Raw genomic sequence first — 24,261 nt, forward strand, 5'->3', positions numbered from 1 at the left:
AGTGTTTTATGAAATATAAATGCTATAGAAAATTACACAGTAATATTTTACAGGAAGCAATACCACCATATGGTCATATTCTTTCAAGTTTTCTCTATGAACAAAGGCAATCTGAAATCATGAAAGAAATCTTTTTGTTTATGTTATCAGGCTTCCCTCACCAGGGAAACTACTCCTTAGGGAGTTCACTAAAGAGAAGGAATGTCTTTCACTCTCTCATACTTTCTCCTCTCCCCTCTCCCAAGCACATCTGAGTTGCTGCCTGGACTTCATGCTTAGCTCCAAACTCATGAAAAATTGCCAAGTGTAAAAGCTTCTCAAGAATCAGATGGATTCTAGGGTGTCTTCACCCGAGAAGCAGGATAAAGAGAACTTCGTGGGTGAGTTCCTTTTTCCTGTCTTAGGCTTGTTTTTCACATATATGGCAAAGCAGGAGTTGTAGCATTATAGAGAGGTATAGAGTATGAGATATATTTACAGAAATTGACTTCAATTTCATTTATAGCTCAGGATTTTAAATTCGTTGCTTGTGCTGATTTCATTTGCTTCTTGAACAGCAGCCTATAACTTGCTTTATTTTTTATTCAATTTTTGATAAAATTGTTGTTTATTTTTGCATTTCTTCTTTTTGTATTAAATAGCAAACATACGTTGAAGAGGCTGACTTTTCTCCAACTTCAAATATTTTCTGATGATGCTGAGATTAAAAAGAAAAGTTGGTTTGAGCTGCGTCATGTTTGATAAATAGAGAGAAGTTGAGAAAAATAAAACTTAGCTTATAAGTACCAACTACTATCCTTAATACTAATGACTATTACGTGTTACAAAGCATTTTGCTTGCGTTATCTCTTTAAATTTTACAATAATCCTGAGATAGATCCTCTTAGAATCTCATTTTACAAATGAGAAAACTGAGCCTTGGAAAGTTTAAAAAGTTGCCCAGGAAGTGAGTATGAGGATACTATGTGTGTGTGTCTGTGATGATGGTGTGCGTGTGCATGTGTCTGTGTATGACCTAACCTGTGCTCTATACCTTAAGTTGCCAAAAAAGCCATAGTACATATTAGAAATAGAGAACACATTTGGCATTATTAATACATAAAAGAAGAAACTAGGCTGCGTGCACTGGTGCATGCCTGTAACCCCAGCACTTTGGGAGGCCAAGGCAGGCAGATCACTTGAGCTCAGGAGTTCGAGACCAGCCTGGGCAACATGGTAAAACCCCATCTCTACAAAAAGTCCAAAATTTAGTCAGGTGTGGTGGCATATGTCTGTGGCTAAGTGGGAGGCTGAGATGGCAGGATTGCTTGAGCCCAGGAGGTTTAGGCTTCAGTGAGCTGAGATTGCACCACTGCAATGCAGCCTGAGTGACAGAACGAGACCCTGCCTTAAAAAGAAAAAAAAAAGAAGGATTAAAGGAAGAAAGAGGAAAAGTATACATTTAGAGACATTTACGTGAACTGGAAATGAAAGTTTTCTTTTGCAGTAGGCATGGAAACCTTGAGAAGCTTGAAGGCGATAAATATCATCTGGAAATGCAAGCAGGAGGTCTCAATAGTCCCCTTATTTATCTTTCATGAGACATTTAGTTTTCCATTTTAACAGGTCAAGACATCAACTGGGTGGATGGCGTGACTGAAGCTGTATCATCAGTGAGATACTTAAAAGTACTCATGAGTTTTCTTGGTTTCGATTTTTGAATATGAAAAACTGGCACTATCACAGAATGAACAGAATGGGGCTTATATTTTGCAGTGTCTGATTTCCTGTGCTTTTGTAGTTTCTTAGGAGAGATGCAATGTGGACCATTCTCTAAGATTTGTGGACTAAGTTTGCCCTTGCAACTCAGATATATATAAAATATATATATTATACAATATAACATATATTATATAAGATGTATCTTATATAATATATAATATATAATACATATGTAATATAGTATATATTTGTATATTATATGCTATTTTATATATAATATAAATATAATATAATATATATGTAATTATATATACTATACTATAATATGTAATTATATAATATAATATATAATATAATTACATATTATATATATATAAATATAATATAAACATAATATATTACATTATATATTATGATTATATAAATATATATAATTATATTGTATATTGATATATAATATATAATTTATAATATGTACTTATGAATACTTGATGCTTGACAGCACATAATGACACATATATTTTTCCAGTTGTCACTTATTTTTTTACCTTTTTAATGATACATTTGATATTAAATATATAAAATTTCAATATATAATATATAAAATATATGTTATATAATATAGTATATGTAATATATATATTTAAAATCTTTATATATATATTAAGCCAGTGTTATTCAGTCCTGTAAGCATTATAGACATATCCCTTCACAAATGGTGAGGACATTATTTAATAACAAGGGACAATAATTTCGCTTGTTGTCCTTTCCAGCAGGAACGTTATGTGAGAGCGTGCTGCTAGCACACTTTATTTCTTTTATGTTTAGAGATGGAGTCTTTCTCTGTCGCCGAGGCTAGAGTGGAGTGGTGCAATCTCAACTCACTGCAACCTCAGCCTCCTGAGTAGCTGGGACTACAGGTACGCACCACCATGCCTGGCTAATTTTTGTATTTTTTTAATAGAAATCTGGTTTTGTCATATTGCCCAGGCTGGTCTCGAACTTTTGGGCTTAAGCGATCCTCCAGCCTCAGCCTCTCAAAGTGCTAGGGTTATAGGCATGAGCCACTGTGCCAGGCCTGGACCAGCTTTTGAAAGCCACTTGTGTGCCTCTGTTTCTAACTCCAAGCTCATGATACCACAAGGGTAGATTAGAATCACCTGAAGGGGTAGGTGATATTTACACTGTGGAAATACTATAAATTAAGGCTTTTTTCCTTTCCCAAGGGCCCAATTTTTAGACAGTTATTATCACATCACTACTTAATAGCTTCTGACATACTCTTCTGCCTCCCCTTTGTTCTTTTCTGATTTGTTTTGTTTTCTAAGAGTTAAAGTGAATTGGAATCTAAATCACAGAAATCGTAGATGTTCCCGTAAGCTGGTTTGGTTGCCAGGCTAAGAGAGCATTTTGAGTAGGACTATATTCCTTTTCAGCAATTCTGCACTTGCCTTAGAAGTGTTCCTTAATGCCAGCTGTGTGCATAGAGAAAAAGGAAGGAGGGAAGATGAATTACAGGGGATGAAAAGATAATGTTTACCCCTCGTGGTTCACTTTAGATTTCATCTTTGATAATCAAAGTCCTTCATTCTCTAGAGAGAGAACCAGAAAGTTGCTGAAGTTCTATTTTGCTGACTGTATCTTCATAGGATTGGAAATGAACACAGAAAGGGAGATAGAATGGTTAACACTCATCCCCAAGCTCAGGAAAGGTGATTGTTCTCATTCCACATACTTTAAATTTTTCCTCTGGGAAGCATTTGGTCTTCCCTGCTCTGATAATGCAAAGCACTTCCTTTTTATAAAATTTGACATGATTATTTATTTTAAATTTTACTTTTAAAAATGGTAAATATAGGCTGGGTATAGTGGCTTATGCCTACAATCTCAGCACTTTGGGAGGCCAAGGCAAGTGGATCACCTGAAGTCAGGAGTTTGAGACCAGCCTGGCCAATACGGTGAAACCTTGTTTCTACCAAAAGTAAAAAAATTAGCTGGGTGTGGTGGTGCCCGTCTGTTATCCCCGCTACTGGGAGGGAGGAGAATCACTTGAACCCAGGAGGCAGAGATTGCAGTGAGTCAAGATCATGTCCAGGGGCAACAGAGTGAGACTCCATTTAAAAAAAAAAAAAAACCAAAAAACAAACAGAAAAAAAAAACAGGTAAATATATCAAAAACAAAGAAAACTCAGAACAATGAAAACCACGTATACTTCCATTATTTAGAAATAGCTTCTGGTGGATAGAGTGAGACCAAGAAAGAGAGAGAGAAAGAGAGAAAAAGAGAAAGGAAGGAAGGAAGGAAGGAAGGAAGGAAGGAAGGAAGGAAGAAAGAAAGAAAGAAAGAAAGAAAGAAAGAAAGAAAGAAAGAAAGAAAGAAAGAAAGGAGGGAAGGAGGGAAGGAGGGAAGGAGGGAAGGAGGGAAGGAGGGAGGGAAGGGAGGGAAGGGAAGGAAGGGAAGGAAGAAAAGGAAGAAAAAGAAAGAAGAAAAGAAGAAGGAAGGAAGGAAGGAAGGAAAGAAGGAAGGAGAGAGCCATTGATAATATTTTGGTTAATTTTCTTCCAATATTTTTTCTATTCTATACATATACTTCTATATAATTGTGATTCTACTGTCCCTATTAATTTTGCATCTTACTATTTGTTTTTTTAACATCATACCATAATTATTTTCTCATGCTTTTATAAACTTAAAAATATATACATAATATGACATTGTGTAGATGTATCATAGTTTGCTTAATTATTCCTGCACTGTTATATTTTCAGGGTGGTTTTCATTTACCACTGTAATAAATAACATTGTAATGGAACTTTGGACATAAACCTCAAGGACGAAGTATTTTTATTTGTTGTTGTTGGCAGTGCTGTTTTTCAAACAGAGAGAACTGAAAGCATGGGAGAATTGGGAGAAAGAAGAATGATGCAAGGAAAACATTCCCTCCCCCTCCCCCTCCCCCTCCCCCTCCCCCTCCCCCTCCCCCTCCCCCTCCCCCTCCCCCTCCCCCTCCCCCTCCCCCTCTCCTTCTTTTTAGACAAAGTCTCGCTCTGTTTCCCAGGTTGGAGTGCAATAGCACGATCTCGGCTCATTGCAAACTCTGCCTCCTGGTTTCAAGCGATTGTCCCACCTCAGCCTTTTGAGCAGCTGGGATTACAGGCGTGTGCCACCACGCCCAGCTAATTTTTATATTGTTAGTAGAGATGGGGTTTCACCATGTTGGCCAGGCCGGTCTCAGACTCCTGACCTCAGGTGATCCACCTGCCTTGGCCTCCCAAAGTGCTGGGATTACAGGCGTGAGCCACCGTGCCCAGCCCTGTTTTCTTCTAGAAATGATGTGTGAGTGAGGGTACGGTCAGGTGGAATGTATGGAGAAAAATGCAAGGACATATGGTTCTTTGGTTAATTGACTTTTCTGAGAGAAAATGGAATCTTGTCTGATGAACCATGATTTCTATACAAGGACTTCCCAACAGATCACTAATTCTATTATGTTGCTGAACATCGCCCTCATCCTGTACTTCAAAGCACTTAAAAGTATGCCCTGCATCCATTCAGCATCCTCTGTGAAGCAGGAGGTGGAGACAAAAAATAAAATACCTGCTCTCAGAGCACTAAAAATTTACGGGGAAGACACAAAAGTTACTAAAAATTACAAGGTCCTATAAAAAAAGTTATGATAGAGGGTGTACAATCATGTGCCACTTAACAATGAGGATACACTCCGAGAAATACGTTGTCAGGTGATTTTGTCATTGTGAGAACATCATAGAATGTACCTACACAAACCTCAGTGGTACAGCCTACTGTACTCCTGGGCTATAGGGTACAGCCTATGGCTCCTAGCCTACACACCTGTACAGCATGTCACTGTACTGAATACTGTAAGCAGTTGTGACACTGTGGTATTTGTATATCTAAACATAGAAAAGATACAATAAAAATAAGAACTATTGTAATCTTATGGGACCACCACCGTATATGTGGTCCATCGTGGACTGAAACATCATTACGTGGTGCGTGACTGTACTAGAAACTCAAAAGAGGAGCACCCAAAGGTGAGGGTGACAGAGAAAAATCTTCCTGGAAAAGAAGGGGATGTTTGAGCTGAGCCCTGCTGAGGAAAATGTGGGATGCAGAAGTGGGCTGAGGAACACAAAGACCTGTGCGAAGAGACAAGATGTGTGAGAACCTAGGTTACTTTCTCTACTACAGGGGGTATTCATGTGATGTTAGCACATGGCTTGACTCCCTCATCTGGATCACCTAGACCCATACTGAAAGACCATCGAAAGTCCTGCTACTTGAAAAACAGATTACGAATGTGCAAAGAGCCCATGTGTGCAGCCTGGGCTCTGAGTGGCAGCCTTGCAGTTGCTCCTGCTTTGGGGTGATGGCGATGGGATTCAGCATCCCATTGCCATCATTGTAGGGGACAATGCCTCCAGGGCATGAAAAGGGACACTCAAGGGGGCTTTGATTGTGTTGGCAAGGTGTATATTCTTTTTTTTTTTTTTTTTTTTTTTTTGTTGAGACGGAGTCTCGCTCTGTCGCCCAGGCTGGAGTGCAGTGGCCGGATCTCAGCTCACTGCAAGCTCCGCCTCCCGGGTTCACGCCATTCTCCTGCCTCAGCCACCGGAGTAGCTGGGACTACAGGCGCCCGCCACCTCGCCCGGCTAGTTTTTTTTTTTTGTATTTTTAGTAGAGACGGGGTTTCACTGTGTTAGCCAGGATGGTCTACGATCTCCTGACCTCGTGATCCGCCCGTCTCGACCTCCCAAAGTGCTGGGATTACAGGCTTGAGCCACCGCGCCCGGCCAAGGTGTATATTCTTAAGTCAAATAGTGGGTTTAAGCCTAATAGTGGGTTTAAGCCTTTCTCTGAAGATGATTTTGAGGGCTCTGAATTTAAAGAGGAAAGAGTGGGGTGTTGAGAAGTACACAATTTTCATGTAAGAGAGGGGTAGGGGGAAAATAATCAGTCACTCATGCCTGTGTCTGGCTCAGTGAATCTGAATTTTTATATAAGGTAACAGACAGATAGGGGAAAATTCAGGGAATCTGCATTTTACATAAGGTAACAAAGATAAATGGGACAGGGGAACAATCAGATATGCATTTGTGCCAGGTGGACAGAGGGGTGATGCATCTGTAAAGATAAACTATCCATTTACATTGCTATGGTGAATTTTAACAGAAATGCTTTAGGGTAAACATCTTGGAGCTCAGTAGGAATTTCCTTGTGGGCAAAAATATGGGGGAGGGGTGTAGCTTTTCATCTTGTAACCATCTTATTCAGGAACCAAAAAGAGGAGGTAGGTTTTTGTGACCCATTTCCCAGCTTGACGTTTCCCTTTGGCTTAATGAGTCTGGGGTCCCAAGATTTATTTTCTTTTCACAAGGTAGTTTCACAACTCAGAGAAAGGTGCCCACTGAAGTTAGGCTTTTACTTCCCACAGAAACTGATAGAGAGGGGTGCCACTTTCTTTGATGTTTATATTCCAAAGGCTAGCTCCTGAGACCTTGAGAAATTTAGTCCTGGGTTGTGAAACTGGCAAGAGGCTTTTCAAAAGATTTAAATCTCAAAGAGGCAGAGAAAGAGTTTATATAAGCTAGTATATCCCATTAATGAAACGATACAAAATAAACATATTTTAAAAACAAAGAAAAAAGAATTTATAATGACAATTTTGTTTTTGTTGTTTTGTTTTATTTTTTATTTAAGAAAATGCCCTAAGAAAAGGGAGATTAGGGGCCTAGAGTCAAGAAGAAGCCCGTCTAAAGTTTAATCAAGCTGAGATTCGCTTTAAGGTTTTTTGCTCACTGTTATATCTCTGAGATTCATCCATATTTTACATACAGCAGTAGTTTTGTCTTTTTTTCTGGCTGAGTAATATTCCTTTGGATATGAATATACCACAACTTCATTTATCCATTCTACTATTGATGGATTTGGGCAAACTTCATATCTTGGCTTCTGTGAATAAAATGGCAATGAACATTGTTGAACGTATTTTTCACTCTCATCAGTAGTCATTGCTCTCAGGTATTAGCTGGAAATTGAATACTGAGTCATAAAGTAGGCACCTGTTTAGCTTTAGTAGACACTTCCAAATAGTTTTTGAGGTGATTGTACCAACTTAACTTCCAACAGCACATTTGAGCACTCCAGTTGCTCCTCAACCTTGCTAAACCTGGTTTTGCCAGTCTTTAATGTTTGCTATTCTGGTAGCTGTGTACTGGAATCTAATGGTGGTTTTGACTTTCATTTTTTTGGCGTGTAATGTACATCATCCTATTTTGATTGTTTAAAATCATGTCATAATACTTAAACAGTTATTTCTGCTAAGAAACGAAGACTATGATAACACAGACTTGAGATAAAATATTGTAGGTAGTATTGATCTAATATTTAAATACTGTTGACCAAGCTGAAGTTGAGAAATAAACAACCAAGTCACCTAGCCTGTTTTATTGACTATAATTCATTTCTGTTTCTAGTATCATTTAAGTAGGGGTAGTGATATAAAACATTCTCTCCTACTTCCTGGCTCACACAAGTAGCCAATCTCGCCTTGAGTGTTTGCCCCTGGCTCTAAAGGGTATTTAAGTCTCCCGTGGTGTGAAGAGCTGTATCGAAGCACCAGGAATAATGCTCTGGGGATGTGCCTCTACCGGTGAACCTGGGCTTTGCCTCACTCCCTAAGTCAGTAAAGGTAGACACCACCACTGTCAGTTTGTGGAATGTGTGGGTGTCCCCTTACCTAATGAGAGATTAAGATGATGGAGGCAACACTAAATAAACCATGAAGTTTTCTGGTTGCAAAATGAAGGATTGGCCTTGGTTACCTCTAAAGTCCTTCCAGCTGAAGTTCATGGGTGCCTCTCCTCTTGTCAGTGGCTCTGAGCCTCAGCTTTCATAGCTTATGGCTCTACCTTTTTCTTTGCAGATTGAAAGGAAGATATTGATTAAATATTTTGCTGCTGTTGTCACAGCTGCACACGGGGGAAGTCTCCACATGTTTCACCAGCTGCAGACTTCCTAGAAGTAAGTGCAGCAGAGTAATTAACCTGGTATCATATCCGTTTCTGTTGTTTCCGTAACCGCCCACGGGATTCTTCCTGCCCCCTGCATAAAGAAAGACCACAGCATTGTAGTAGAAAAAGAGTTTAATAGATTGGAACTCTTGGAGGCATGTTTCCCATTTTATTCTCCAGCACAGCTTTTGGCATAGAATTGATAAAATATTTGTTAAATGAATGAAAAAACCAGGGGCAATGTGTTGGGGGCAGCAAAACCCAGTTCTCTACTAGGAAGTAGGCATATGATGGTGGCTTTATGGTTATGTAACAATTGTCCAGAGACTACACACATTTGTGGATTTGGTTCAAACAGACGATCAAATGTGGTCGTCACTTAGTGACCAACAAAGGTGTTGTGCAGCCCCTTTTTCTTCCATCATCCCCTCAGAGCCTTGTATAGCTTGAAGTAGGGCGATTTCTGAAGATCTTTGTGTTTAATAATACAATCCCAGCATATTCAGTCAGATTACAATTCAGTCAGAATTGTAATCTTCAAAAGCTGTTCTCAGTATAGCATCCTAGTTTCAACTGTGGGAGTGAGTGGGGAGAGAGACAGGCTGCCAGGAAGAGTTGCTCTGTGTGGTCCCATTCCCGGCTGTGCATGCTCCCAAGGCTGAGCTGGGAGCCTGCAAGGAAGGTGACAGCAGCACTCACAGCTCCACTTTAACTGGCACCTAATGAGACCGCAGGCTCCACCAATTCTGCCAGAAGCCACGGCCTGGCTGATTCTAATGCTCCTGTGTAACTCTTGGAAGAATAGTCACATTCTCTTCTCTTGTCTCTGGCAGCATTTCCATTACCTAATGGAGCTGAGCCTCATGTGCACATGTAATGATGCAAGGGCTTGATGGAACTCTAGAGGCGAGCTTGTAGGTCAGTGCGATTTTCTCCGTGACAAATACTTGCTTATGCAGCTGGTGTTAAGGCTGTGTCTACTTTGGAAACGTCCAGGGCTTGGCTCCGGGCATTAAGCACAGTTGGTGTCCTGTTGGAGTCCCAGCATGCTGTGCTGCTAGTCCTAGCCCCAGAACACCCCAAGGTTTCTGAATACCAAATATTGCAGTGCCAGGAGGGAGGAAATACACCAAACATGGCAGGAACTGTGCTGCCTTCACAATAGTTTTACCAAGATTTTATAAAGGTGCATATTAGCCCAGTGAGATATGTAAAAGCACAGTTATTACAGCCTTGTCTATCGGCAAAATTGCGAATAACCTTAATGATAAATAGGAGAATGGTAAGTAAACTGAGACACAGGTGTAAGATGCAATCGTATGCAACAATAAAGAAGAATGAGGTAGATGGAAATCTATACACGATATAAAGTAGAAATGTGGGTACAGTGTAATGCCATTTATCACAAAATAAAATTTATAAATCAAAGCCAATATTTTCTAAATGTAGATATATGTATGTAAATACATAGGAGTGGGTCTATAGAGAATGCACACCAAACCAGTAACTACAGAACTTCTCTAGATAAAAGTGGGACTGAGGAGACGATGATTCAGGAACTTTAGTTGTGTTGCTTAAATTTTTTTTTTTTCAATGAGAATGTATATCTGTAGGCTCTCATGAATACTAAAAAAGCACTAATTTGACAAAGATTCTATGAGAATGCATAAAGTGTCTTCCCATCTTGTGTAATGATAGTCTGATTCACCTCCACGTGGGTCTAAAGTTTTCGGAGGTGATATTTTAGAAATTTAAATTTCAGAGTATTCAGGCAAGCCCTTATTGTTCAGAATATATATTTATATGCATTTGGAGCCTATAAAAGGCCATTTGTACTCAAACGTTTTTAATACGAAATATGTATCTAAAATGTAGTGATTTTCACCTATCAGAATGTAACGACTGAGAAGGTTGGAAAGATTTAAGGAGAACAGGACGTGTGTGAATATGCACATCTATACTGTTGCTGAGAGTGGAGGTTGCTACAAACTTTTTGAAAGGCATTTATCATCTATCAAAATTGTATGACCTAACACTTCTACTACTAGGGATTTATGCTACACAAGTGCCCCAAAACACACATTTAAAAACATTCTTCAAAGCGTTGTTTGTAAGAGCAAAAGCCCAGAATTCTCCTAAATATTCATGAATTTGGCTCAGGTCTCAAAAAATTAGTGGCAGAAAAATGGGTAACTGGGGATGGATTTGAGGTAGTGTCATTTAGGTTTAGTGACTTTCTGCAATTGGATAGGGAAGAGGCAATGATGACCTGCCTAACCTGGGCAACAGGGTGGATGCTGGAGGCGTTGACTGAGATAGAGACAGTATATGGCATTTGTAGAATGAGCTGGCTGGGGATATCTAGTCCTAGTGCTTGTGTATGGAGAATATAAATCAGCTGGAGGAGATAATGGGGATGAGAATGGGGGTGGTTGTCAAGCAGAACAGAATAAGGAGGAACAAGGATTTAAAAGGAGGTAAAATGGGCCGGGTGCAGTGGCTCATGCCCGTAATCCCAGCACTTTGGGAGACCAAGGCAGGTCTTGAGGTCAGGAGTTTGACACCAGCTTAGCCAACATGGCGAAACCCCTTCTCTACTAAAAATACAAAAATTAGCCATGCGTGGTGGCAGGTGCCTGTAATCTCAGCTACTCAGGAGACTGAGGCAGGATAATTGCTTGAACCTGGGAGGTGGAGGTTGCAGTGAGCCGAGATTGCGCCACTGCACTCCAGCCTGGGCAACAGAATGAGACTCTGTCTCAAAAAAATAAAAATAATTAAAGGAGGTAAAATGGTGACTATAAAGAATGCTAAATTAGAAGAGTCAGCCAGACCTGCTTATTTTACAAACAAGAATCCCTGGCTGGGTGCGGTGGCTCATGCCTATAATCCCAGCACTTTGGGAGGCCGAGGTGGGTAGATCACGAGGTCAGGAGATTGAGACCATCCTGGCTAACATGGTGAAACCCCGTCTCTACTAAAAAATACAAAAAATTAGCCTAGTGTGGTGGCGGGCGCCTGTAGTCCCAGCTACTCGGGAGGCTGAGGCAGGAGAATGGAGTGAACCTGGGAGGCAGAGCTTGCAGTGAGCTGAGATTGCACCACTGCACTCCAGCCTGGGTGACAGAGTGAGACTCCGTCTCAGAAAAAAAAAAAAAAAAAAAAAATTCCAGAGACTTCAGAAATTATATAATTGATGTAATTAATGCTACAGAGTTTTAGGTGGTTGAAGTAGGACTTTAACTCAGTTTCATCTTATTGCAAAGCAATATTCATTAAGCTAAATGCACCTGCTATCATAATGTGTGATTAACAAGAAGAGATCTTATGTGATGAGCCAATATAACAAAACTTTTATGAAAAGTTAGAAATGGCAAATATCAACATCTGACAACAAGTCCCTGGAATACATATTCATCTGTAAATGGGAATAATAGTAGAATACCTGTTCAAAACTGTAGATGTTAATGTATGGCCCAGGAGCCATATAAAAGTAATCTTATTTAATCCTCATCAAATTCTCTAAGGTGGGTAACTTCTAACCCCATTCTACAGATGAAGAAACGGAAACCCAGAAACTGAGTGGTCTTCTAACCTAATGCTTTAGAATTGGTAAGTGACAGAGCTCACATAAAAACTCATACCTCAGGACTTTTCAGGATATGTTTCCATGTGCCACGCTGTGTCCCTCTGGGGATAATAGTACCTACCTACCTGTCTTAGAGGGTACTTTGAATTTTACCTCGAGAATTCACAGGACCCAGACATCTGATGATTCTGGTGTGGATGGTCCAGAGATTATATTTTGAGAACCACTGTTTATGTGTTTTGAGAATAATAAACTATAGCAACCCTAGAAAATGTAATAATAATTATTTCTGCTTATTGTTACGAGATTTTTCTTGGAAGGAATAAGTTCATTTTAATTTTTAAAAACCTGAATAAACATTTGAGTGTGTGTGTGTCTGTGTGTGTGTGTAACTACATTCATGGTGTAAATGGATTTAGGTTTCCTATTCAGCCACATCAGGCTTGGCCAGCTGTCTGGATAGGTTCCACACCCATGCAGCTGGGTGGCTTTTTAAAGAACCACATTGGTTACAGATTTGCTTCCTTCTCATTTCCTAGGTGTCAACAGTAAACGGCTTGGTGTATGTGGCTGGCTCCTGTTTTCCCTCTCTTTCCTGTTGGTGATCATTACCTTCCCCATCTCCATATGGATGTGCTTAAAGGTAACACCCTGGGACATAAACTGGGCCCTCTATATGAACTGACAAACCATTAGGACTGAACGTTCTCCCTTAATCTCCTAGATCATTAAGGAGTATGAACGTGCTGTAGTATTCCGTCTGGGACGCATCCAAGCGGACAAAGCCAAGGGGCCAGGTATGAATGACGCTGTGGCTGCCTCTGACAACGATCAGGGACACCTAATACTGCTGCTACCACCTTCAATATTTTTCCTGGTGGTGCCTATTAAGAGTCAAAGAAAAATTGCTGGAAGCTGGCTTTCTTGCCTTTTGGTACAACAGAAGAATGCCACCTTTTTATGCAAGTTGGTGGGAATGACCACCAGTTTGAGAATCTGGAAATCTGGCCTGGCTTCCTAATTCTCCCTCTGAGAGATTCAATGAATGTGAGCAAAGGGTGGCTCTGGTTACATTGGCTGAATGTCACTTATTACCAGGACCACCAGGAGAATGTGGGAAGAATAAGAGGGAAAGTAAATGGCCAATGTAGACCATTAAGTTACTCAACGAGAGTATATTGAGAGCTGATGTCTGATGCTCACTCTTTGAAAAGGACTAAGTGAAAAGCAAAACGTAATTTCCTCTCATGGTAAGTAGATGCATAGAAAGATAGACCTGGAAACCATTGTACGATGCCTTTTGCCAAACCCCTAGGTTTTGAAAATAAAGAACATGAGGCCTACGTAAGTTTGGTGAATGATCTAAGATTATCCTTATAGTTAGAAATAAAGATGAGCTTTCAGGCCTTCTAACATCTAGTATAGTATAGTGTTTATTTCCATCCTTTCTTTACCACCTTGAAAAAGAAAATATTCCAAGTAGTCATGTTATAAAAGGTGGTTTTATTCGTTTGTTGTTTCTTATTTTTGCCAGCGGTTGGGGTGTGTACTAAAACTATAAGGTACTAAAACTCCCTGAAGTAAGATATTGATTTAATGCTCATAACTTCTCTGAGCATATATGTAGTTGAACCATAGGAAATTGCTGACTTTGTTTTGACTTCCAAACATGGCAATTTCATAGGATTAATTCTAATACTCTGGAAATCAGGGGCTACCAAAAGCACTGTCTTAGAAGGCACAGGAAAAGCAATCGTTACTAGCTATATTTCTCTGATAACATTTGCTTTCTGCCCCCATTATGGCTTATTTGAATAAATTGTTCTCTCTGCAACGGGAAGGTCTCTGGGGTAGGAACTTTCGTAAGCATCACGATGCTCTGTGGGCTTTGCCCTTGGCCATAAGCCATGGATCTGTTAATATATAAAAAAGTATGGGAAACTTCAAGAGGAGAAACTTGTGAAGGAGGCTTCTTGGACTTTTTTTTTTTTTGAAACGGAGTCTCGCTCTGTTGCCCAGGCTGGAGTACAGTGGCGTGATCTCGGCTCACTGCAACCTCTGCCTTCCAGGTTCAAGGATTTTCTCTCCTCAGCCTTCTGAGTAGCTGGGATTACAGGCACCCACTATCATGCCCGGCTAATTTTTGTATTTTTGTAGACATGGGGTTTCACTATGTTGGCCTGACTGGTCTTGAACTCCTGACCTCAGTTGATCCGCCCATCTCGGCCTCTCAATGTGCTAGGATTACAGGCATGAGTCACCGCACCCGACAGCCATTTCAAGTATAATCTCACTTGTCTAATTTCATAAACGACCTAAGAAAAAGAAGGTAAAAACTACTTACAGATATTTTCGTGAGTTTGGCAAAGCAAGAATCCTTCAACTGAGGTATAACAGTCCAAGATTAACTTCTTCCTGGTTGTGTTCCACCTGATGGGGCTAAGATTATAAGTTAAAATAAAATTGGATCCAGGAGAAGCAGAACAGCCAGAACTTGGAGGCCTCTAGAGAAAAATATATCACTTTTAAAAGAATTTTCCCTGAAGATTTCACCATTAAGTGTCTCAGGATAACAACTCTCGTCATACCTGTCTCTGGGGTAATGAGTTACCTCAGAATGTCATAAGGACAAGAGGGAAACAAGCCAAATTGCTAATGGAAAACCTTTCCACTTTTATAAATTGTAAATTATTCTTGAATAATAGCTGATACTTCATGAGCGTTTAACACATACCTGGTGCTGTGGTTAGTACTTTATTTCATTATCATGTTGAATCAGGCTTAATCTTCACTACCAGCTTATATCTATTAGGTAACGGAAGTGTTAGGTGAGTTTTCACTAGTCACAAGGCTACTAGGTAGTAGGGCTGGGACTTAACTCTGTCTAGTTCTCAGGTCCATGATTTTAACCACAGTGACCTGGCACCAAAAATAGCAGTAAGGTTTAGAGGCCAAAAGAAAGAAGCACTTTAGCAGCGTATTTTGCAGATACTGCCACCCCTTTACGTGGTGTTCGGCTCCAGAACTGGTTTCTGCTGTGAAAACAAAAACAATAGTGCAAAGCCTTCTTGATTAATGGAAATAGATTAGTGTCCCCATCTTGCCAACATGCCTTGTGGTTCTAATCTTTGTAACTCTCACAGTAAAGAACAACATTCACCAGGGTAATGTTAAGAGTTCCCAGGGTCCTCTAATGAGCTTTCTTATGCCCATCCTTCCCTGACCCAGCCCCAACTTTAATGCCTCACAAATCAGAAAGAAGTAGATGTGTTTACAGCTGGAGAATGCTATTGTACATGAATTAGATCATGGCTGTGGAGAAACTATTAATTCTGGAATACATTGATTTAGAGGAATGTGAGACCCTGGGAAGATTTTAATTCAGTAATCCTATATTACTATTTAAATTGACTGAGAATGTTGGCAGCCACTGATATTCAAAGTCAAAAGTCTATTACTTGAATCTGTTACGTGAGTGTCTTTATTTTAAGGAAACTACTTTCCAAAATATTTTTTTGGTGGAGTATTTTAGAGCAAATACAAAATACCAGATCATGTCATTTTACCTGTGAACACTTTAGTCTGTGCATCTAGCTGATAAGGACTTTATTAACACCATGCTGCTATGGTCTGAGTATTTGTGTCCTCGCAAAATTCATAGGTTGAACCTAATCACCAGTGTAATGATATTAGGAGATGGGCCCCTGGGAGGTAATTAGATCATAAGGGAGTCATCCTCACGAGTGGCCTTGTAAAAGAAGTCTAAGAGACCTGCCTTGTCCCTTCCAGGACACCACATGACCATCTATACACCTGGAAATGGGCCCTCACAAGGCACTGTATCTATGTGCACCTTGATCTTGGACTTTCCAGGCTCCAGAACTATATGAAATAAGCTTCTGTTGTTTATAAGCCACCCAGTTTATGGTATTTAGTTGCAGAAGCCTGAACAGACTAAGACACATGCCATTATCACAACCAGTACAGTGAACTAGAACACCTTAATATCTTTTTTTTTTTTTTTTTGAGATAGAATTTCGTTCTTGTTGCCCAGGCTGGAGTGCAGTGGCACGATCTCAGCTCGCTTCAGCCTCTGCCTCCTGGGTTCAAGTGAATCTCCTTCCTCAGCCTCCAGAGTAGCTGGGATTATAGGCACACAAGACCGTGCCCAGCTGATTTTTTAAATTTTTAAAAAATTTTTGGTAGAGATGGGGTTTTGCCATGTTGGGCAGGCTAGTCTTGAACTCCTGACCTCAGGTGATCTGCCTGCCCTGGCCTCTCAAAGTGCTGGGATTACAGGCATGAGCCACCGTGCCTGGCCTTAACAAATCTTTTAATATGCATTCTGTGTTCAGATTTCCCACTTGTCCCAAAGGTGCTTTTCACAATTGGTCAGAATATTATTTTTAATTAATGTCAAAGTAAACACTTGGATAGACGCAGATTGTTTTAAAAATAAAAACCAAAATTAAATGTCAGGGATCTTTAGCTTCTTACTAAAAGACTTTACTTCCCAGGCAATTCCTTTTCCTTAGTCACTGACTTAGAGGATGAATCATTTTCCTCAGAGTTTCATGTGTTCATACTGAAGATCATCTGAGAAACATGTATCGCCCCATGTAAGTGATGCACCATACTGCTATGAGACTACTTGAAGTTATTTTCAATAGAGCAACATTTTAAACTGATTTCTTTTTTCTCATAGGTTTGATCCTGGTTCTGCCATGCATAGATGTGTTTGTCAAAGTTGACCTCCGAACAATTACTTGCAACATTCCTCCACAAGAGGTAGTACTGATGAAGGATATGTCACTCGAAATTAAAGGTGTATTTTCCCTATTGTACGGGCAATTACAACTTTATAGTACACTTTTAAACTACAGGAGGGGAAGTGAGCTGAGTACCCCCAGAGACCTGCTTGAATTGCCCTTGGTGGTTCCTGAAACTACCAAGAATTTGTTTTGCCAAATGAGAATGAAGCCAAGAGCAAGGAGACTTAGAATTGGCCTGGTGTGAGAAAGCCTGACAGCGGAGACCTAGTCAGCAGGAAAGCTGAGCTGGAGAATGACAGAGCAGAAGCTTGAAAGAGACAGACACTGTATAAAACAGCTGAATAGAATCTGACAGAGGGGAGATGGATGGCAGTGGCTGTTTTTGATTATTCTACCCTCTCTATCACCTTCTCTGAAGAATTTTTCATAATATCCACATGAGTACCATTTGCTTTTGACTTTAAATTATTTCTGTGTTTGGATGCAATAGAGGGGCAGGCATAAGGACAGAGGAGAGGCTGTCAGGGCCCACTCGTGTTTGTATTTCACATGTGTCTCTTTTTTTTTTTTTTTTTTTTTTTTGAGACAGAGTTTCACCCTTGTCGCCCAGGCTAGAGTGCAGTGGTGCAATCTCGGCTCATTGCAACCTCCACCTCCCGGGTTCAAGCGATTCTCCCAAGTAGCTGGAATTATAGATGCCTGTGACCGCACCCAGCTAAGTTTTGTATTTTTAGTGGAAACAGGTTTCACCAAGTTGGTCAGACTGGTCTCTTGAACTCCTGACCTCAGGTAATCCGCCCGCTTCGGCCTCCCAAAGTGCAGTGATAACAGGCCTGAGCCACTGCACCCAGCCCACATAAGTCTTTTAATTCTTGAAATACTACAAGTAAATGACCAAAACAGTAACTCAGCAATAGGGAAGAGGAACAGAGTTACTAATTATCACGTCACCCTCTCATAACCAAAGTGGTTTAGGTTAGAGGAAAAGAAATGCAAGACCTAGGATATGGGAGGGCAATGGTGATAAGAAGACAGAAAATCAACATTTATAAATATATGTTAATTTTCTTCTGTCTGGTTCAGGGAACTCAGCCAGGACTCAAACATGATGTCTTCATGTCACTTAGGAACTGCAGAATACTTACTTTTGAATTCAGCCCCAGGTCAGACGTGGTGGCTCATGCCTGTAATCCCAGCACTTTGGGAGGCTGAGACAGGAGGATTACTTAAGGTCAGGAGTTCAAGACCAGCCTGGCCAACATGGTGAAGCACCGACTCTACTAAAAATACAAAAAGTAGCTGGGCATGGTGGCATGCACCTGTAATCCCAGCTACTCAGGAGACCGAGGCAGGAGAATCAGTTGAACCTGGGAGATGGAGGTTGCAGTGAGCAGAGATTGTGCCACTGCTCCAGTCTGGGTGACAAAGCCAGACTCCGTCTCAAAAAAAAAAAGAAAAAGACTTCAGCTGCAGTCAGGAGAGGTTGGGATGCTTAGTGACCTCTGGTAGGGACTTTTCTGGCTCTGTAATGGACAGTTCTAGGTTCTGCTTCCATAGTATACCCAGAAATCTCTCATTTGCTCCAAAACATCCTGTCACATTATTCCGAATGATTGATGCTGAGCCTCTCCATAGAGCTAAATCGATTTTTCTTTACATGGTCTCTGGTGCCATCTGTGTTTTCTAAGAAGCAGTGCTTCAAGTCTGATAAAAACTGAAAACCAAAGAGTACAGGTATCAGGGAAACAAGCGTTCTACCTCTGCTTTGAAGACTGAAGATAATAGAATGACAGAAAGGCTGTACTGTTACATTTAAAATGGAAGGGCCTGTTCTTAGGATGTCAAGTCAAGGGTTTCTGCCTATAGGATGTAAAGCTTCTTAAAGATGAAGTCACAGGGGTAAGTATAATGACAGCTTTAGAGGAATTGCGTATCAGCTGGGAAGATATTCTATCCAAGCCAGAACAGGTTTTAGGTGACTGTAGCATGAGTTGTCGTAACTGTTCTCCTTCTGTGGAGGATGGCTCTTGGGCCATCCTCATTTCACACACTTTGTCAGTAGTGGTGAAAGTCATAAATAAGTGATTTTGCCCTGTTCTTACTCAACAGATTCTCACCAGAGACTCCGTGACTACTCAGGTAGATGGAGTTGTCTATTACAGAATCTATAGTGCTGTCTCGGCAGTGGCTAACGTCAATGATGTCCATCAAGCAACATTTCTGCTGGCTCAAACCACTCTGAGGAATGTCTTAGGGACACAGACCTTGTCCCAGATTTTAGCTGGACGAGAAGAGATTGCCCATAGCATCCAGGTAAAGATACTATGAACTAATAGCCTGTATCTTTAACTCATTGATTTTAATTATTAGTGATGATGAAATATCAGCAGTTCAAAGCATCCCCACCACATACATGCTTGCACACACTCACACACAGACAACTGCTCTAGAGGTGAGCTTCAGTTGTGATTTCACTTACCTGTTACCACAAGAAATATATTTAAATATCTGAGTGCAAGAAGGCAGTTGCTGAAATTGTGCCCCTTATCCATTTTATTTGGAATTCAAAATTATGAATTAATATCTTACCAGTAGTCTTTTCTGAAGAAGTTAGAGATCAGATTTATTTTTAGCTTAGATTACTGCAGGAGTGCAGCCATTTCTCAGGTAGCCTATATATTTAAATACTGTGAAAGTTAAATTCAACTGAGACACCATAGACCTGTCATCTCTAGAAATTCTTACACCATGCCACCAATATCACTAATAACATTAATAGTAATGATAATTATAGTATCAATAAAGATGTAACAGCCATTGATCCCATCTCTTACACACATGAGTTTATGAACAAGAATATTTCTGTATTTTCTTAGATCAATTGGATTCTGAGCTTCCTTTCTGTAAGTTAATTATATAAAGGCATTCAACTTTGGTTCTTCTTGGCCTCTCCTCTAGTCCCTAAGGTAGAGGAAAGATCCCAAGCTTTTATGAGGCAGTATGAGTTCTGCATGATAATTCTCCATAGTGTTTATATGTGACCCATGAATTTAAGAGCTCAAAGGTATCCCATCCACAGCCAGGTCACTGACTTCTTGTGAGGTGTCACAATATCTTAGTGTCCTGCAGAGATCACAGAAAGGCAAGGGAGGGATCATTTGCTATTTGGTAGCAGAGATCTCTGCCCCCACCCCTTTAGGGGAGCTATCCTTCTGGTCCTACCATTTCTCAAGACATTCATCTTCTCCAGGATGACCAGCAAGATATCTTCAATGGTTTTAAGCTTTTACAAAGACAAGAGTATCTTTGAATTTACTGCTTCTGCCTGGAAAATATGCCTTGCTTCTTCTTTAAAGCTGGCCATAGAGCAGAAGTTAAACAGAGTGAGATAAATAATATTTCAAAAAGGACTCAATAATTGTATGCACTGAGTCATTGCTAGGTACTGAGAGATATCTTATATGCATTGTCTCCAAATCTAATAACAGTCCTGAAAGAAAACCTTTTATAAGTAAGAAAACTGAGAGCCAGATAAGTTCAGAAACTGTCGCGATGATTCACAACTGCAAATGGCAGAGCCAAGGCAAAATCCAGGTCTGAGAAACCCATTCATTGCTGCCTGCTTGATACCAGCGACAAGCAAATTTGGGATATTTGCTCAAATCTAGATGGATCTCATATACCTCCTTGGGAATGGTTTTGGGGTAGATCCTGCTGATAGACACCCACTAAAAGGTCTGCCATGAGATTCACTTTAAATTCCAGAAAATGATCAATAAGAAGGTTAACTCTTATTCTCCTTCCAAATTGTCTCATTCTAAATGCTGTAAATGCAACAACAACAAAAAAGAAAAATGTATCTTGCAAATATAAAACATAACAGAAACGTGCATCGTATCACCTGTCTTTCTTATTAGTCTTTTCTTTTGATTTGGAAACAGACTTTACTTGATGATGCCACCGACCTGTGGGGGATCCGGGTGGCCCGAGTGGAAATCAAAGATGTTCGGATTCCCGTGCAGTTGCAGAGATCCATGGCAGCCGAGGCTGAGGCCACCCGGGAAGCCAGAGCCAAGGTGAGGGCTGTGCAGTTCACACATGGAGGGAGAACCGCCTAGCATTGGGGCCAACAAGGATAGGACTTGAACAGAAGATTGGGTCTCTCAATTATTTTCCTAAGAAAGGGGTTTCTTTTCCCAGTTTTACTGAGAATTTTGCCTGAATTAAAAGGTAACCAGCAGCTTACTGTACCTTGAGGAAGTTTGGTAGCAGGTCTTGCGTGAAGAGGACGCTCAGTAACATACTGAGCGACTTAGCCAAGTAGGTCCCAACTCCAGCTGCATGTCAGTGTTCCCCGGGGAGAATTTAACAAAACAAAACAGAATACCAATTTCCAAGTCTCATTCAAACCCAGGCTTGAAGCAGTCTCGAGTGGGCTAAGAAACCTATATTTTCATAAAGCTGGGGACTTAAATGCAGCCAACATGGAACCTGTCTTGTGCATCGTTGTTCTTACATGTTAGATGTTGCTGGAATAAAAGGGGGCAATTAAATACCATCCAGGTAAGAATTACAAAATGGAAGTGTACCCTGGCTCTGAATGTCCTTGAATCTGTTGAGATTCTGGCTTTCATGCCTGTGTGGATAGCTTTCCTGAAGTATCAGAAACCACCTGGGCTTTGAAGCCTGTGTGTATCCTCTTTGGAAACTTACCTGTTAGCTGATGAAGGTGTTTCTTTGACTCATTTCTGACTCATCTCTGGTTTATCTGCTAAGCTCCAGCAGCTTCCAAGAAGGGATTCGGCAATGAGAGAAGAGAGATCACTTTTGCACACGGGCAGATGGCCACAGATAGGGCAACTGAATCACTCTTGGACAGTCTGAGGGCTCGAAAGAGTGATGTGCTTAAGAGATTGCCAGTGTTACAAGGGCTGGCACTTATTGCTACTTGTAATCAAGAGCCAGGAGAACTAGAAACAATTCTCGGTTTGTAAGAATGACACCAAAGTGGCAACAGAATGAACTTAAACACATCTAAGATAAGTAAAAATGATCAAAAGGTCAGTTAGAGGCCTTGAATTTCAGACGTCTCTGGAAATGAACGCAGCAAGTCGTGAGGCTCCAAAGTGCTTCAAAGCATTAGTAGGGTATGTGCCAAGTATTCATTTGTATTCAAGAGAGTACTTTTATTTTTGTTTGACAATAAAATCTAGGGACCTATCATTTGTAAAATATAACTCCTTCCTTCCTGCAACCTCCTTGAATTTCTCTAATTACGTTAGGAAGTGAAACTCTTATCCTGGCCAAAGAAGTAGAGGGAACACATGTGGCAACATGGGGACTAGGGAGAGGGGTATCAATACAGACCCAGGAAGAAAAGGCACTAGTTACAGTGTAAAGTTTTATTTCTGAGCAATTGTTTTCTGTCATTTCAGGTCCTTGCAGCTGAAGGAGAAATGAATGCTTCCAAATCCCTGAAGTCAGCCTCCATGGTGCTGGCTGAGTCTCCCATAGCTCTCCAGCTGCGCTACCTGCAGACCTTGAGCACAGTAGCCACCGAGAAGAATTCTACAATTGTGTTTCCTCTGCCCATGAATATACTAGAGGGCATTGGTGGGGTCAGCTATGATAACCACAAGAAGCTTCCAAATAAAGCCTGAGGTCCTCTTGCTACCGGTAGCCAGTTATTGCATAGAGAGTGCTGTCTATTCCTATGGAGAAGCCAGCAGTTAGAAACGGAGAGAATTCCAACACTATTCATGTAACAGTAACTCCACAGATGGAAGAGCATTGGCAGGAAAAAGCTCTAGAGGCTATATGGAGAAAAAAAAAAAAAAAAAAAAAGCAAAAATGTGACCTGTATATTACTTTTATTTTTAGGACCATAATCAACTTTGTAATATTCTTCTATAATTAATTAGTAGTGGTCTCTGACTTTATAGCAGGGACTTTCTGGTAATATGAGAAGAAATCATTGGGTGACTGTGACTAATGTTTCAGAATTACTTTTTAACTGTTGTACAAAGCACTCCAGATGATTTATAAAGTAACATAGGCTTCATATTTACACTATATATTTGCTTTATAATTCCGAAGTAGTTATTTGCTAAATCTCCAGTGGTTGCAATCAAACCCCACAATGCTGAAAACAGATTGATTTTGATGTTAAGAACAAAAGAAGTATGGAAACTTCTAGGCTCAGACATGTCCCCTGTGCCACAAGGCAAACTGCGTTCAGCCCACAGTCCAGGTCTCTTGCTGCATGTCCTGCAGGGAGTGGCCAACTCTCCACCTCCCAGCACCATTGTCAGAGGCTGGGACAGGGCACATGAAAGCGGCCAGCTCCTGTCAACTTATTCACTTACAAGGGAGAATGCTTGGAAAGGTTGCGTTGGTTGAAACCACTGAGGAGCACCACCCTGGGGATTGCATATTTTCACTCTGTTCTTAGTCCCAGGAGCGACAGGTAATCGAGAATGTTTGTGAACTCTATCCATATCCCCTCCCCCACCTGCCAAATAACCTGTTAAAAACAAAGAAGGCATAGAATAGAAATGAATTGCAAAAGTTACATTGTGGGAGGTTATTTCATTGCTATGGTGCAATTTCGTTTTGGAATCAGTTTTGAGAAATGGGCTAGAATTTTTAAAAGTTATTATTTTTGGACCGTCTTTGTATTACACTGTGCTCAGCCCTTTAGGGATGCCAAGAAATATCTTTATTTTACAGGTAAGGAAGTGCTGTTATGAGGCTAAATCACGTGGCCAAGTTTCCTCAGCTAGTGAGTGCTGGGTTAGGACTGAAAACCATGTCTCAGTCCAAAGTCCTTGTTTCTAAATATCATCAAGTTTTATTTTGAGGAATTGTGAGCCAAAGGGAGAGAGCACGCTAGTTCCTTTTTGCTTTCAACACCAAACTTTTAGGTTCTGGAAGTCCAGGCACCTACTGTAATGTCCAGGACTACACGTACATGCACACATATGTGTATGTGTAGGCACACCATTCCTACACGCTTCATGCTCCTTTTCACACTCCACACACACCCTCCATATAACCTCACCACCCTCACATCCTCCACCTCTGCTCCCATCCCTCCCTGTCCTTATCACACACATCCTTTCGACACATAGGCATCAACTACATAGTGCAAAATGGGAATAACGC

At 40.6% G+C, this 24,261-nt stretch overlaps 1 protein-coding gene across 2 annotated transcripts; it reads left to right on the forward strand.

Moving 5' to 3' along the window:
• Positions 1–190: 190 nt before the first annotated feature.
• STOML3 (stomatin like 3) lies at positions 191–23,668 on the forward strand. 2 transcript variants are annotated; one of them, XM_033233855.1, is made up of 8 exons: positions 191–380; positions 9,570–9,654; positions 12,865–12,968; positions 13,050–13,122; positions 17,031–17,113; positions 19,207–19,410; positions 21,039–21,173; positions 22,533–23,668. In XM_033233855.1, exons 3-8 carry the CDS (start codon positions 12,957–12,959, stop codon positions 22,755–22,757), a joined length of 732 nt encoding a protein of 243 aa, XP_033089746.1. In that variant the 5' UTR covers positions 191–380; positions 9,570–9,654; positions 12,865–12,956; the 3' UTR covers positions 22,758–23,668. The 2 variants fall into 2 exon arrangements, with proteins under 2 accessions (XP_033089746.1, XP_033089738.1); XM_033233847.1 differs by lacking the exon at positions 9,570–9,654 and having other exon boundaries at positions 204–380.
• The last annotated feature ends 593 nt before the right edge of the window (positions 23,669–24,261 follow it).

This window comes from Trachypithecus francoisi, unplaced genomic scaffold (genome assembly GCF_009764315.1).
Source record: "Trachypithecus francoisi isolate TF-2019V2 unplaced genomic scaffold, Tfra_2.0 Contig01461, whole genome shotgun sequence".
NCBI lineage: Eukaryota > Metazoa > Chordata > Mammalia > Primates > Cercopithecidae > Trachypithecus > Trachypithecus francoisi.